Source organism: Pseudogymnoascus destructans (genome assembly GCF_001641265.1).
Source record: "Pseudogymnoascus destructans isolate 20631-21 unplaced genomic scaffold scaffold_23, whole genome shotgun sequence".
NCBI classification, from domain to species: domain Eukaryota; kingdom Fungi; phylum Ascomycota; class Leotiomycetes; order Thelebolales; family Thelebolaceae; genus Pseudogymnoascus; species Pseudogymnoascus destructans.
The window spans coordinates 503,781-517,788 of record NW_020167542.1 but is presented as its reverse complement, the minus strand read 5'-3'; the positions used below and the strand labels follow the sequence as shown (position 1 = coordinate 517,788).

Here is a 14,008-nt window from a genome sequence, read left to right as displayed (position 1 = left end):
TTCCACAAAAACAGCTGATGCCTATAATTACCCGCACGTGATACCGTGTTAAGTTCGCGTCGGTCGATCTTTCGGGCCAAATCACCAATAATTTGTTGGAAAGCATGGGATTGTGGCTGTGATGCCTCAATGGGTAGGTTCGGCTTCTCTGTCTCTGCACTTCTATATAACTATGGTATTTCCCAATTCCTCTCTTTCATTCTTCAATTGAAGTCCTTTTCACAATAGGAACACCTCTGTCTGTTACTATTAACCCCAAACTCTTCCTTTCTCGTCCGCAATGGCTGCCACAAACTTGATAGACCGATATCTGGCTCTGCCAGGAGAGCTTCAATCAATGATTCTCTCTTTCTGCACAAACAATGATTTGGTCTGCCTTAGTCTTGCCAAGTATGCAGTCCCTCTCCCTTCAATTGCAAAGAGTCCTCACTAATTCACCCAGCAAAAACCTCCATTCCCTCTTCGCCACTCCCAAATCAGCGCCCCTTTTCACCAACGAGATCCTCGCTTCGCCCGGCCACTTATCACTTCTGCCCACCTCCCACCCATGCTACAGATACCCGTGGGCGGATTACAGCGCCCGCCCCTTCAACGGCTTCTACGAGAACTTGTGCAGGGCCAGCGAGTGCTACCACGATGAAAAACTCGACTGTGAGTTATGGCGCCGCTTGCGTGACTGGATGCCAAATAACACACGCTACTGCGGCGGATGCCGCCGCTTTACGAAGCGTGATAAGAGGCGGCGGAAAGGAGCTTGTAAGTCGAATTGCTACTGGTTATACAGACAGTGCCATTAACACCGTGCAGGCAAATGTACGCGCCCGGCCCGTCGGTCGACGGACAACAATTGGACCTACAAGAAGTACCGAGGCTTCCACAGGAACTTCTGGAAACTTCACTACACCGAGGCGAACCTGGCGAAGGTGATACGGCGGTACACCGAGCCGCGGATGAACAGATCTCCGTATGGACTAAGAGAACGTACGAAGCCGTCTCAGAAGCTGCTGGAGCACACGAGCAACCATCAGTATACCCAAGACTCGACGGGCGTGTGGTGCAAGACCGATTTCACCTGAGCTTGCTGATCGTCAGCTGTACTATTATATACCCAGTGCCCATGGGGGTGATGACGACGACATGATTTCACGAACTGACGATCGGTATGACGGAGAATACATGAGGGACTTTATCTGCATATTATTACCCTATTTTTGTCTGCTTTATAGCGCATTACAAGCATAGCATAGCGACTTGCATTTATCAAAATCCACATTTACTGTACCAATTTTGCTTCCCATCACCACCCTTGCTGCCATGCTCTTTCACTTCTCAAACCCACCTCTCCACCCCCGTCCTCCCACAACTTTATTTTACCTCATCCGCCCCAACCCAACCCCCACGCTCCAACCACGAGGCGAATGGAAGAAAACCTCGAGGATACGGGTCAGGGGGAGCGCTAGGACAACCTCATCCGACTCAGCTTCACCTGCGCCCATTCTCTCTGAGCTCTACAACCTTGCATAACCTCCACCAAAGAGGCAAAGATGGCCGAAAAGTTGAAGGATACAGTAATACATTCCCAATGTATTGATAATTGATTACTAACTTTTGCTATACGCTATTTACAAGGCTTACTTGGCAATAGGTACACGCCCTCAAAATAGTCCGACCTTTTCTATACGTTTGGTCGCAAAATCACTTCATTATTATGGCTTTTTTAATATATTCCGGTATCAACGCTGTGAGGCCTTAATATGAAGCCGCTTGCGACGACGACGTAGTCGTAGAAGTAGTATACTAGCAGCTATCGTTGCCACCAGCAATTGCTGCCTCCGAATTGGCATTCTAACGCTGGAATTGAGGCTGTGATAATGTAATAATTTTTTCCACCGCTGTCATAATCAAAAGGTGCTTGTCCACAATGACTGTACACGACAATAACTCTACACGCAAAATTTATATGGGCAAGGCATTAGGGGTAAGTACTAGTATGGTCAAACCAAGCTATATACCAAATCTCATACATTTTCTACATATCTGCAATTGCTGGTGGCAACGATAGCTGCTAGTATACTACTTCTACGACTACGTCGTCGTCGCAAGCAGCTTCATATTAAGGCCTCACAGCGTTGATACCAATCAGCACTTAGGGGCAGTATGGAAATCTTATATCACTACATTAGGCCTAATTAAAACTATCTACTAGGGTCTACAAGCGCTATAGCCAGCTGAGCCTGGGCTGTAACGCGGCGGCTTGGCAATTACCACATGAGGTAATGGTCAAGCCGAAGGTCGGTCAGGCTGCTAAAGCCATCTAGTCTCTTCGCATTTGAACAGGCAGTTTCAACAAATGCAAGAGACTTAAATTTAATGAAATGATCTGTCCTGATTCAGACAAGGATTTAGAGCCTGACTTATGAACAACAACAGATATGAATTGAGGTCGCTTATTGTAAGAGAGCCTTGGCAGAACAGGGCAGCGGGAAGTCACGTTATGGATAGTTACATAGTAAGGACCTCTATTGATATGAAGACTGAATGCTGCCCTTCCGATTAAGGGCCGCGTTCCTACTATATACGTTCTTGTGCAGGGTTCAGAGGGAAGACCTTCTGCCTTGGCACTATAGCGCACGTTGTCATACTTGTAAGGACACAGGGCACCCAGCTCACAGTAATAGCATATGAGAGTGCGAGTAGGAGGCTAAACGGATGCTATCCTATAGGTCTACTACGAAGGATACAAAAAAGATGAAGGGGGAACCCCGTCGAGTCTGTTTCCTTGAGTACCCGAAACGGGCCCGACTCGGTTATCCCAACCCTAGCCCTGATCCTTCCACCGCAACAGGTCAGCATCGACCCTGAACCCTACACCCTTACCATCCCCCACTATAGTGTAACTCGCTATGTGATCCTCTACTGCTTCGAAACCACACCGAATCGGATTTCATGCTTGTAGTGACCGTAACAGTTCTGAGACAGGTTCTTCGAGTATCTAGGTACGGAGGCATCCTTACAATACTGACATTCGTTGCACTCAGTTTGCTATCAAACTCAAGAGCAAACTTAGAAATCTCCTCCTCAAACCTATAAGTCACTATACATATTTTGGCTTATCACACCAACAACAAGCGCAATACTACTCAACAATTGCTACAACCCTCTATGATTTATTACACGTCATCGCCCCTTAGTTACTGGGCCGATATTACCACATAGCATATCTCTACAACCCTCTATGATTCATTACTGTAATGGTGGGTGCACCAGATATGAGAATCTAGCCACCCAAGGAAGGGATGAATTTACTAAGACAACACACTGTCTTAGGAAACAGAGCCAAAGGGTTGTAGCTTAGACTATTCCACAACGCAGCAATCAGGTGTATGATGTGGTGAAGTGGTTTAGACAAGTTGCAACAAATGTTGAGTCTGAGAACTCAGGGGTAAGTCAGAGGTTAGCACCTCACTGACTTTTCAAAAACAGAGAATAACAAGATCAATGCTTGGAAGCTTGGAAAAGACGTGGAAGTATGTGCTAGTCGATTTACTGTATTGTCTGCTTGCCCTTTCTTAAGGAAAGGGCAATCCTATTTATGCCAAAGGAGTGTAGTTCTCTTATTTTCCATGACTTTCCATGACTAACCAGGCTTGGTAAATGTATTAGAAATCAAGTGCGACCCACAACTAGCTTGCTAATCATGTAGTGAACGTAAGAGAATCCCATAGAACCATCTCTTGGGTTCCTAGCCTATAGGAAGTGAAAAGGAGGTCCAAGGTCAGAGTACCTATAGACAAATTATGTCATAACTTAACCAATCTTGTGGGTAACTAAGGAGCGATGACGTGTAATGAATCATAGAGGGTTGTAGAAGCTTCTAGAGCTATCGTTCATGTTCCTAGGCCTCTAGTTGGTAGAGATATGCCATGTGGTAGTATTGGCCCACCCCCTTAAGGAGGAGATTTTCTTAATAACTTGTTCAATGAGTGTCCAAATGATATGCCGTGATGTATGTAGCATAAACAGATGTAGTAGAAGAGTTTGCAGCAATCGTTGAGTAGTATTGCTTCTGTTGTTGGTGTGATAAGCCAAGATATGTATGGTGACTTGTAGGTTTGAGGAGGAGATTTCTAAGTTTGCTCTTGAGTTTGATAGCAAACTGAGTGCAACGAATGTCAGTATGACATGATCCCCCTTTTAAGGACGTTTGTTGGCTGTCTGCTTGCCCTTTAGCCAGTTGGCTTTCTTAGAAAGAAATTCTAGAATGAGCTTAGATGCATTTTTTAGATTTCTCTTAGGCTCCCAAGTGTTGTCACTTGTAGGATAGCCTTTTCACTTAACGAGGAAGTAGTCCTGACCTCTAAGTGTCTTTTTGTCAAGGATAGACTCTACTTCATATTCTGGTTGATCCAAGATCAGAACAGGAGGTGGAGGAGACTGAAGTGGTCTTAAGGAACTTTCTTGTGCCTTAGACAAGAGAGATGCATGGAAGACATTATGGATAGTCCAAGTAGGTGGTAATGCAAGCTCGAAAGCATTCTTGCCAATAGTCCTTGTGATCTTAAAAGGTCCAAGTCTTTTAGTATCAAGTTTGTCTGAAGGTCTAGTAGTTGTGATATGTCTTCTAGACAAAAAGACTTGATCACCAACTTTGAATTGTGGTGCAACCACCCCCCTGTTAAAGGCCTGAGCCTGCTCGTCTTGTGCACGCTGTATTTGAACCTTGAGATAGTCCTGGAGGCCCTTAAGGTAGATGATTCTTTCAGTAGCAGAAGGGTTTTTGAAATTTTCAGGACAATTCAGTTCTGCCACTTCAAACCTAGGGTGATAACCATAGTTTGCATAGAAAGGTGTCTCTTTTGTGGTGTTAGAGACTGTGTTGTTGTAAGCAAATTCTGCAAGATGGAGAAGATCTGCCCAGTTGTCTTGAGCATAGTTTGTATAAATTCTTAGATATTGTTCAAGTACAGAGTTGACTCTCTCTGTCTGGCCATCTGTTTGAGGGTGATAAGCTGTAGAGAAGCGTTGTTCCATGTTTAAGAGTTTAGAGAACTCCTTAAAAAAGTTTGAAGTGAAAACTGCTCCCCTATCTGAGATCCAGTGTCCAGGAATTCCATGATATTTAAAGACCACCTTGAGGAATAGCCACGCAAGTTCAGAAGCTGTGATAGTCTCATTGCAAGGCTCAAAGTGTGCCATTTTTGTGAGCCTTTCTACCACCACAAGGATAGAGTCATAAGGGGTAGCACCCCCTTTTGGGATAGAAGGAGGCAACTTGACTATAAAGTCAATGGATATGGAGTCCCATGGGCGTTCTGGTATAGGTAGAGGCTGCAAGAGGCCATAGGGCTTTTGCCGTGTAGGCTTGTTCAAGTTGCAAGTAGTGCAAGAAGATATATAGTCTTGAAGAGTAGTCCTTAGACTAGGCCAGTAGAACTTTCTTGTTAGAAGTTCATAAGTTTTTGCAAAGCCAAAGTGCCCTGCAGCTGGAGCATCATGGAACTGCTGTAGGAGGTGTAGCTGTAATCGTTTATCCCTTGGGACATAGATATAGTTCTTGAATAAGAGAAGTCCATGCTGATTTTTTGAGAAATTCTGTAGTCCAACTTTCTCAAGAGAGGAACCTTTCTTCTGGAGGTATTCCAAAGTTCTTTTCGCAAAGGGATCATGGTTGTAAGCATCTTTGAATGCTTTAAGAAGTGTTGCTGAGGGTGTATAGTCTTTAAAGGTCTCTGGTTCCTGAGAAGAGGTAATGGGGGCAACTTGGTCTTGAGGGGATAAGTTTACCCCTAAGTCCTCTGTAGTACTAAGGTTGCTTAAAGATGCTGCTATAAGCTTTGCTGAGTCTAGCAGAGCCTTTGTATTGCTAGTTTTAGCAGAATCTTGGTAGTCATGTCTTCTTGAGAGGAGATCTGCTCTTTGATTCTTGGCCCCTGAGACATGTTTTATAACAAAGTCAAAACCTCCTAGTTGTTCAGACCACCTTGCTTGTCGTCGATTGAGCTGTTTAGTGGTTGTAAAGGTCAAGAGATTTGAATGGTCACTGTAAATAGTGATAGGATAGTTTGCCCCTTCAAGGTAGCATCTCCAATGCTTTAGAGAACATACTATGGCAAGCAGTTCCTTGTCTGTAATGGGATAGTTTTGTTCAGCTGCTGATAGCTTTCTTGAGTAAAATGCCACAGGCTGTAGCTCTTCTTGTTTGTCTTTTGGAGCTTGGTATAAGATTCCAGAAATGGCAAAATCTGAGGCATCTGTCTCAAGAGTGGCAGGTTTCAAGGGGTTAAAGTGTAGTAACATTTTCCCTTCTTTAAATTCTCCTTTAAGAGCATCGAAAGCATCTTGCTGTGTCTTATCCCAGTGATACAAAGTGTCCTTGTGAAGTAATTGAGTAAGGGGTAAAGCCAAGGATGTATATCTTGGTATAAACCTCCTGTAATAGTTGGCAAACCCAAGGAAAGACTGAACCTCTTTAATGCTGGAAGGAATAGGCCACGTTTGTACTGCTTTTGTCTTTTCAGGGTCCATCTGAATGCCTTCTGTTGAAATTCTATGTCCTAAGAAATCAACTTGAGACATATGGAAAAGACATTTCTCAAGTTTGCAAAAGAGTTGTGCTTGAGATAGCTTCTCTAAGACTTGTCTAACATGTAGAACATGCTCTTGAGTGTCTAAAGAGTATATAAGAATGTCGTCTAAGTAGACAACAACAAAGATATCCAAGTAAGGTCTTAGAATATCATTCATGAGAGCTTGGAAAGAAGCAGGTGCATTGGCAAGCCCAAAAGGCATTACCTGGTATTCAAAATGACCATAGCGTGTTCTGAATGCTGTCTTCCACTCATCACCTTCCTTGATGCGTATCAGGTTATAAGCTCCCCTGAGATCTAACTTGGTAAAGATCCTTGCTGAAGAGAGCCTATCTATGAGCTCAGGGATAAGGGGTAAAGCATATCTGTTTTTAACAGTGACTGCATTAAGGCCCCTATAATCAACACAGAGACGCAAGGAGCCATCTTTCTTCTTGACAAAGAGAATGGGAGCTCCTGCTGGTGAGGAAGAAGGTCTGATAAAGCCAGAACTAAGGTTCTCATCTAGGTATTCTCTGAGAGTTTTCAGCTCTAATTCAGATAGAGAGTAGATAGGGCCGTAGGGAGGCATTGAGCCTTCTGCGAGTGGTATCTCATGGTCATAAGGCTGGTGCTTTGGCAGAATTGATGCCTTTGCCTTGTCAAAAAGATGTTGGTAGTCTTGGTATGCTAAAGGCAAAATGACCTCCTGAGATGATTTCTCCAAATCTGAAGTAGCTGCTATCTCCAGGACAGGTTGGAAAGGTTTAACCCATATCAGAGATGATATATCGTCCATAGTTTGGTCAAAATCCTTGATCTGGGACAAGTTTGAGTCTTGGACCTGAATAGGGGTAACTGAGGCTTGAAGGGTTTTTTCAGTATTGAGCTCAGGATTTGAGCTAAACCCAAGCGATAAATGCTTCCAATTGATAGTTGGATCATGCCTTTGAAGCCATGGAAGACCTAGGATGACTGGGTACTTCATTGGTATAACATCTAAAGAGATGGTGTCTGAAAATGTTGATTTTCCTAGGGGAATCTCAAGTTTGAGTACTGGGGTGTTGCAGGTAATGGAACCTGAACTGATAGGAGTTCCATCAATGACTCGGAGCAACTCTGGAGTGCGTTTGGGAATTGTAGGTAACTGGTGTGTCAAGATGAGGTCTTGAGATATAAAGTTGCCTGTTGCCCCTGAGTCTATCATAGCCCTTGTAGACAACACCTGTTGTTTGAAATGGAGTTGAATAGGGATTAACAGATGTGTGAGACTCTGAGAAAGCACCATCGACACATCTTTGTTGTCTAGGGGAGAAGTTATAGTCTCAGTTGAAGTTGTGCCTGCTAGGGATTTTTCAAGTTTTTCAGGAATAGCAGTTGTGACTGTGTCTGAGGCTGCTATATGTTTTGAATCAGCACTCCCCCGTGCTGAATAGCACTCCTGAATTCTGTGTCCCCCTTTGCCACAGTATAAACAAAGGTTGTTGTCCATTCTGTGTTTTCTTTCTTGAGGGGTAAGTTTACCCCTTTTCAGTTTTTGAGGGTATCCTGTAGGCTGAGGTGCTGGATTTGCTGTAGATCTCTTTATAGAGGCGTCTAAGTCCATAGGTTCAGGTGCTGAGTCCTTAGCAGTTGGTGTAGAGGTGTAATTTTTGAAATTTCTTGTTGGATGCCAGTCTTGGTTCTTCTCCTTTCTTCTTTCAAAAAGCCTATCATCAAGTCTGACAGCTTTCTCTATAAGCGTTTGAAGTGTTGTAGGGCGTTCTTCTTTGCTGAGTTCATCCTTAATAGAGCTCTTGAGCCCTTGGTAGTAAGTGAAGACTAAGGCTTCTTCATTCCAAGTCAAGTGAGAAGTGATTCTCCTAAATTCTGTTGTATACTGAGCAGCAGAGGTCTTTTGACATAGCTTCTGTAGCTCTCTTTCTGCTGTAGCAGTTTCGTTGATGTCTCCAAAGGTCCTGGTAAGTTCCTCTTGAAACTGGTCATAAGAGGTAATCAAAGGTGTAGTGGTATTTTGGTTGTTGCCACTAAGTCTTCTAAGATATGGCTCAAAGAAGTTGAATGCAGATCCACGGAGGTAGCTGGCAGCGAAATAGATCTTCTGAATGTCTGAGGTGAACTGATGAGGCCTGAGGGTGAAGTAGATGTCCAGTTGCATAAGAAATCCCTTCAACTTCCTCCTGTCTCCATGGTATAAATCTGGTGTTTGCACTTTAGGAAGTGCACCTGGGGTACTCGAAATAGCCAGAGGAGCTGTGGGAAGCTCTGTATGATGTGTCTGAGTTGAAGATTGTGTTGCTGAAGTGTTGGCTTGAAAGGTGTTTTCCAAATTCTCAAGTTTGTTTGCTATAGTTTGTATAAAGGCAAACAGTTGTTGCATCTGCTGTTCAGCAGTAGTTGTAGGAGCTTGGTCGTCCTCCATTGTAGTATCGAAGTGCTGCTATAGAAATAGTTGAAGCTTGAAGCAGACAAGGTGTAATGGTGGGTGCACCAGATATGAGAATCTAGCCACCCAAGGAAGGGATGAATTTACTAAGACAACACACTGTCTTAGGAAACAGAGCCAAAGGGTTGTAGCTTAGACTATTCCACAACGCAGCAATCAGGTGTATGATGTGGTGAAGTGGTTTAGACAAGTTGCAACAAATGTTGAGTCTGAGAACTCAGGGGTAAGTCAGAGGTTAGCACCTCACTGACTTTTCAAAAACAGAGAATAACAAGATCAATGCTTGGAAGCTTGGAAAAGACGTGGAAGTATGTGCTAGTCGATTTACTGTATTGTCTGCTTGCCCTTTCTTAAGGAAAGGGCAATCCTATTTATGCCAAAGGAGTGTAGTTCTCTTATTTTCCATGACTTTCCATGACTAACCAGGCTTGGTAAATGTATTAGAAATCAAGTGCGACCCACAACTAGCTTGCTAATCATGTAGTGAACGTAAGAGAATCCCATAGAACCATCTCTTGGGTTCCTAGCCTATAGGAAGTGAAAAGGAGGTCCAAGGTCAGAGTACCTATAGACAAATGATGTCATAACTTAACCAATCTTGTGGGTAACTAAGGAGCGATGACGTGTAATGAATCATAGAGGGTTGTAGAAGCTTCTAGAGCTATCGTTCATGTTCCTAGGCCTCTAGTTGGTAGAGATATGCCATGTGGTAGTATTGGCCCACCCCCTTAAGGAGGAGATTTTCTTAATAACTTGTTCAATGAGTGTCCAAATGATATGCCGTGATGTATGTAGCATAAACAGATGTAGTAGAAGAGTTTGCAGCAATCGTTGAGTAGTATTGCTTCTGTTGTTGGTGTGATAAGCCAAGATATGTATGGTGACTTGTAGGTTTGAGGAGGAGATTTCTAAGTTTGCTCTTGAGTTTGATAGCAAACTGGGTGCAACGAATGTCAGTATGACAATTACACATCATCACTCCTTAGTGTCATACTGACATTCGTTGCACTCAGTTTGCTATCAAACTCAAGAGCAAACTTAGAAATCTCCTCCTCAAACCTACAATGTAATGGTGGGTGCACCAGATGTGAGAATCTAGCCACCCAAGGAAGGGATGATTTTACTAAGACAACACACTGTCTTAGGAAACAGAGCCAAAGGGTTGTAGCTTAGACTATTCCACAACGCAGCAATCAGGTGTGTGATGTAGTGAAGTGGTTCAGACAAGTTGCAACAAATGTTGAGTCTGGGAACTCAGGGGTAAGTCAGAGGTTAGCACCTCACTGACTTTTCAAAAACAGAGAATAACAAGATCAATGCTTGGAAGCTTGGAAAAGACGTAGAAGTATGTGCTAGTTGATTTACTGTATTGCCTGCTTGCCCTTTCTTAAGGAAAGGGCAATCCTATTTATGCCAAAGGAGTGTAGTTCTCTCATTTTCCATGACTTTCCATGACTAACCAGGCTTGGTAAATGTATTAGAAATCAAGTGCGACCCACAACTAGCTTGCTAATCATGTAGTGAACGTAAGAGAATTCCATAGAACCATCTCTTGGGTTCCTAGCCTATAGGAAGTGAAAAGGAGGTCCAAGGTCAGAGTACCTATAGATAAATTATGTCATAACTTAACCAATCTTGTGGGTAACTAAGGAGCGATGACGTGTAATGAATCATAGAGGGTTGTAGAAGCTTCTAGAGCTATCGTTCATGTTCCTAGGCCTCTAGTTGGTAGAGATATGCCATGTGGTAGTATTGGCCCACCCCCTTAAGGAGGAGATTTTCTTAATAACTTGTTCAATGAGTGTTCAAATGATATGCCGTGATGTATGTAGCATAAACAGATGTAGTAGAAGAGTTTGCAGCAATCGTTGAGTAGTATTGCTTCTGTTGTTGGTGTGATAAGCCAAGATATGTATGGTGACTTGTAGGTTTGAGGAGGAGATTTCTAAGTTTGCTCTTGAGTTTGATAGCAAACTGAGTGCAACGAATGTCAGTATGACATACAAGTCACTATACATATTTTGGCTTGTCACACCAACAACAAGAGCAATACTACTCAACAATTGCTACAACCCTCTATGATTCATTACATGTCATTGCTCCTTGGTTACTGGGCCGATATGACCACATAGCATATCTCTACAACCCTCTATGATTCATTACATGGCATCACTCCTTAGTTACTGGGCTAATACTACACATGACATATCTCTATCAACTAGAGGCCTAGGAACATGAACAATAGCTCCAAAAGCTTCTATAACCCTCTATGATTCATTACACGTCATCGCTCCTTAGTTACCCACAAGATTGGTTAAGTTATGACATAATTTGTCTATAGGGGTACTCTGACCTTGGACCTCCTTTCACTTCCTATAGGCTAGGAACCTAGGAGATGGTTCTATGGGATTCTCTTATGTCGACTACAGTTACCAAGCCTGGTTAGTTATGGAAAGTCTTGGAAAATAAGAGAATTACACTACTTTAGCATAAATAGGATCGCCCTTTCCTGAAAAAAGGGCAAGCAGACAATACAGTAAATCGACTATCACATACTTCCACGTCTTTTCCAAGCTTCCAAGCATTGATCTTGTTACTCCTTGTTTTTGAAAAGTCAGTGAGGTGCTAACCTCTGACTTATCCCTTATCCCTGAGTTCTCAGACTCAACATTTGTACAACTTGTCTAAACCACTCCACTACATCATACACCTGATTGCTGTGTTGTGGAATAGTCTAAGCTACGACCCTTTGGCTCTTTTTCCTAAGACAGTGTGTTGTCTTAGTAAAATCATCCCTTCCTTGGGTGGCTAGATTCTCACATCTGGTGCACCCACCATTACACTTAGCCGTAACATTTCTGGGGTTGGAGCGAAGTTTTCAGTTGTGGAGTGAATTCTCAGAACTGGTCTCGCTAAAGAGAATTGTTACGACGGAACAAGAAGGCTGGCCAACTACAGGACAGGAAGGAGGGAGGTCGCATGAGACCGGCCCTGGTACCTGGAGGGGCAGCGGGGAATAGTAGTTCTGAAAGTATCACGTGACGGACTCGCAGGATGATGAGAAGAGTCCTAAGAGTCCAGGACTCCGAGGACTCGAGTGAGTTCCCAGGAGTCCACTAGGCACGTGATGGACTTGCAGGATGATGAGAAGAGTCCTAAGAGTCCAGGACTCCGAGGACTCGAGTGAGTTCCCAAGAGTCCACTAGGCACGACGCCACTATATAAGTAGATAGTATTTCCTTAGATAGGAGCTTCGTGCTCAACTCAATACAGTATTTGTTATATACTAGTAACGTGTTACTTGAAGCCTTTGTGTCTGATCCCCTGCCTCCTCTGATAAGTAAACCTTTACGCAAGAGAACCTCTGTGTCTTCTATCGTTTAGAAGTCAGCGTTACAAGAATTCACTCCACAACAACATAGCTGTATATAGATCGAGCCACTGCTCGAGTGCTCCTCTTCTCTTTCCTTTCTTCTCTAGATTGAGTTTAATTCATAATACCCAACTGGCGCCCTATGCCTTGGTGAACCGTGACATAAGATGCCAACACCTCCAACCTCTCGCCTAAACACCGCTCAACCATGGGTTTCTTAGACACCAAATAACCCAACTGAAGCTGTATCACAGTCTACTTTCATTAAAAACTGAATTGCGCATCATCAAAATAGCTCTCTAACCTCAATCTATGCAGCTGTTGACCAGTTTACAAAGGGTGCATCGCAAATAATTCATTAATTAGCATTGTTAAAAGCAGAGAACCAAAACCTGCGACAGGCAAATGAAGTGCTAAGCAAGCGCCAGAGAGCAAAAAAAACATGACTATAGCAAGGAGGATCACTTAGTCAACAGGTAGCACAGGAGCTACAGGACGAGAGGGATGTTGTGTAGCAAGTAAAGCAAGAAATAAGGGCAAGTAGTGGTCGGAAGCTAAGGGAAGAAACCCATGCACGTCGCTATGGCAAGTGTGGTGAGACTGGACGCAATGCGCGCACTTGTCAGATTGTAATAGCACGTCTGAGGAAGAGGATTCTAAGTAGTTTTAATTAATTTATATTGTTGTGGTGGATTTATCGCAATTCTTATGGGGTAGTCGCGATATTTTGGCACTTTCGCTTGTTTGGCGCTTTCGCTATACATGTACGTTATTCGTAATATATTAATAAAATATTACCTCTTCATCATCATTATCAAGTGAGTTGTCAATGACTTTAATAAAGTCTTTAGGTCTAGGCGGCTTGTCAAAGACTTGAATTCCGTCTTCATTTGAATTCTAGGGATTAACCTCAATTGACCTTAGAACCTCCGGACTTAGGTATATCATAACTCTGGAGAGTAGTCTCCATGGTAATGTATTACAAATCTATTCGACATCCGACCAGCTCATTTTAAAGGGTTGTGGCGAAGGTGAATTGCCAAGGCTTGCTTAGTATAAAGGCCCACCTTTACACTAAGCGAGTCTTGGCAAGAATGATTGGTCATTCTGACCTAACCCTACTACCTATCTGATCGCCGAGGCCTAGCAGGGGCGGGCAGGTCAGATGACCGCTGCCGATCGTGGCTGCTTCGGTGAGGGCGGGGAGATTGGGGGGGTGTTGGCGGGGGTGCGGGAACTTCGGGGAAACCTGTTTGTTTTGTGGTGAGTTGGAGTTGGGGTGAGGAAGCAGGTTACGAGCTAGTTGAAGCGTGGAGAAGCGTGGAAGCGTGGTCAGGAGCAGGAGAGGATGGGGAGTTACATCGGCGTGTGATCGGCGCGCTGGAGGGCGTGGAGGGAAGGGGGGGACTTGATATGTGCCGCTGTGGAACTGGCGCGGAACCCCCAGGGTGAAGAAGAGGGTTGGGCATCGGCGTGGTGGCGGGGGGGGCGGCCGGGTTTTTACGTTTTTATGTAAGTGTGCACTGGACTGGACCAGCCAATATCACGGCAACTTCGATCCCTGTCTTGCCATGTGCGATGCGATGCAGGCAAACTCTTGTTGGTCCCTGCGTGTCTCAGAGA

The 14,008-nt window shown here is 43.9% G+C and overlaps 1 protein-coding gene across 1 annotated transcript; it reads left to right on the top strand.

The window, feature by feature from the left end:
• The first annotated feature begins 31 nt into the window (after nt 1–31).
• On the top strand, nt 32–1,284 carry VC83_07708 (uncharacterized protein). Its single transcript, XM_024471274.1, has 3 exons — nt 32–390; nt 443–756; nt 808–1,284. Exons 1-3 carry the CDS (start codon nt 281–283, stop codon nt 1,074–1,076), a joined length of 693 nt encoding a protein of 230 aa, XP_024320912.1. The 5' UTR covers nt 32–280; the 3' UTR covers nt 1,077–1,284.
• Nucleotides 1,285–14,008: the final 12,724 nt, after the last annotated feature.

Coding starts and splice junctions, on each gene's coding strand:
- VC83_07708 (XM_024471274.1), top strand. CDS start 281: ATGGCTGCCACAAACTTGATAGACCGATATCTGGCTCTGCCAGGAGAG. Junction 391..442: donor GTCTGCCTTAGTCTTGCCAA/GTATGCAGTCCC, acceptor TAATTCACCCAG/CAAAAACCTCCATTCCCTCT. Junction 757..807: donor GAGGCGGCGGAAAGGAGCTT/GTAAGTCGAATT, acceptor AACACCGTGCAG/GCAAATGTACGCGCCCGGCC.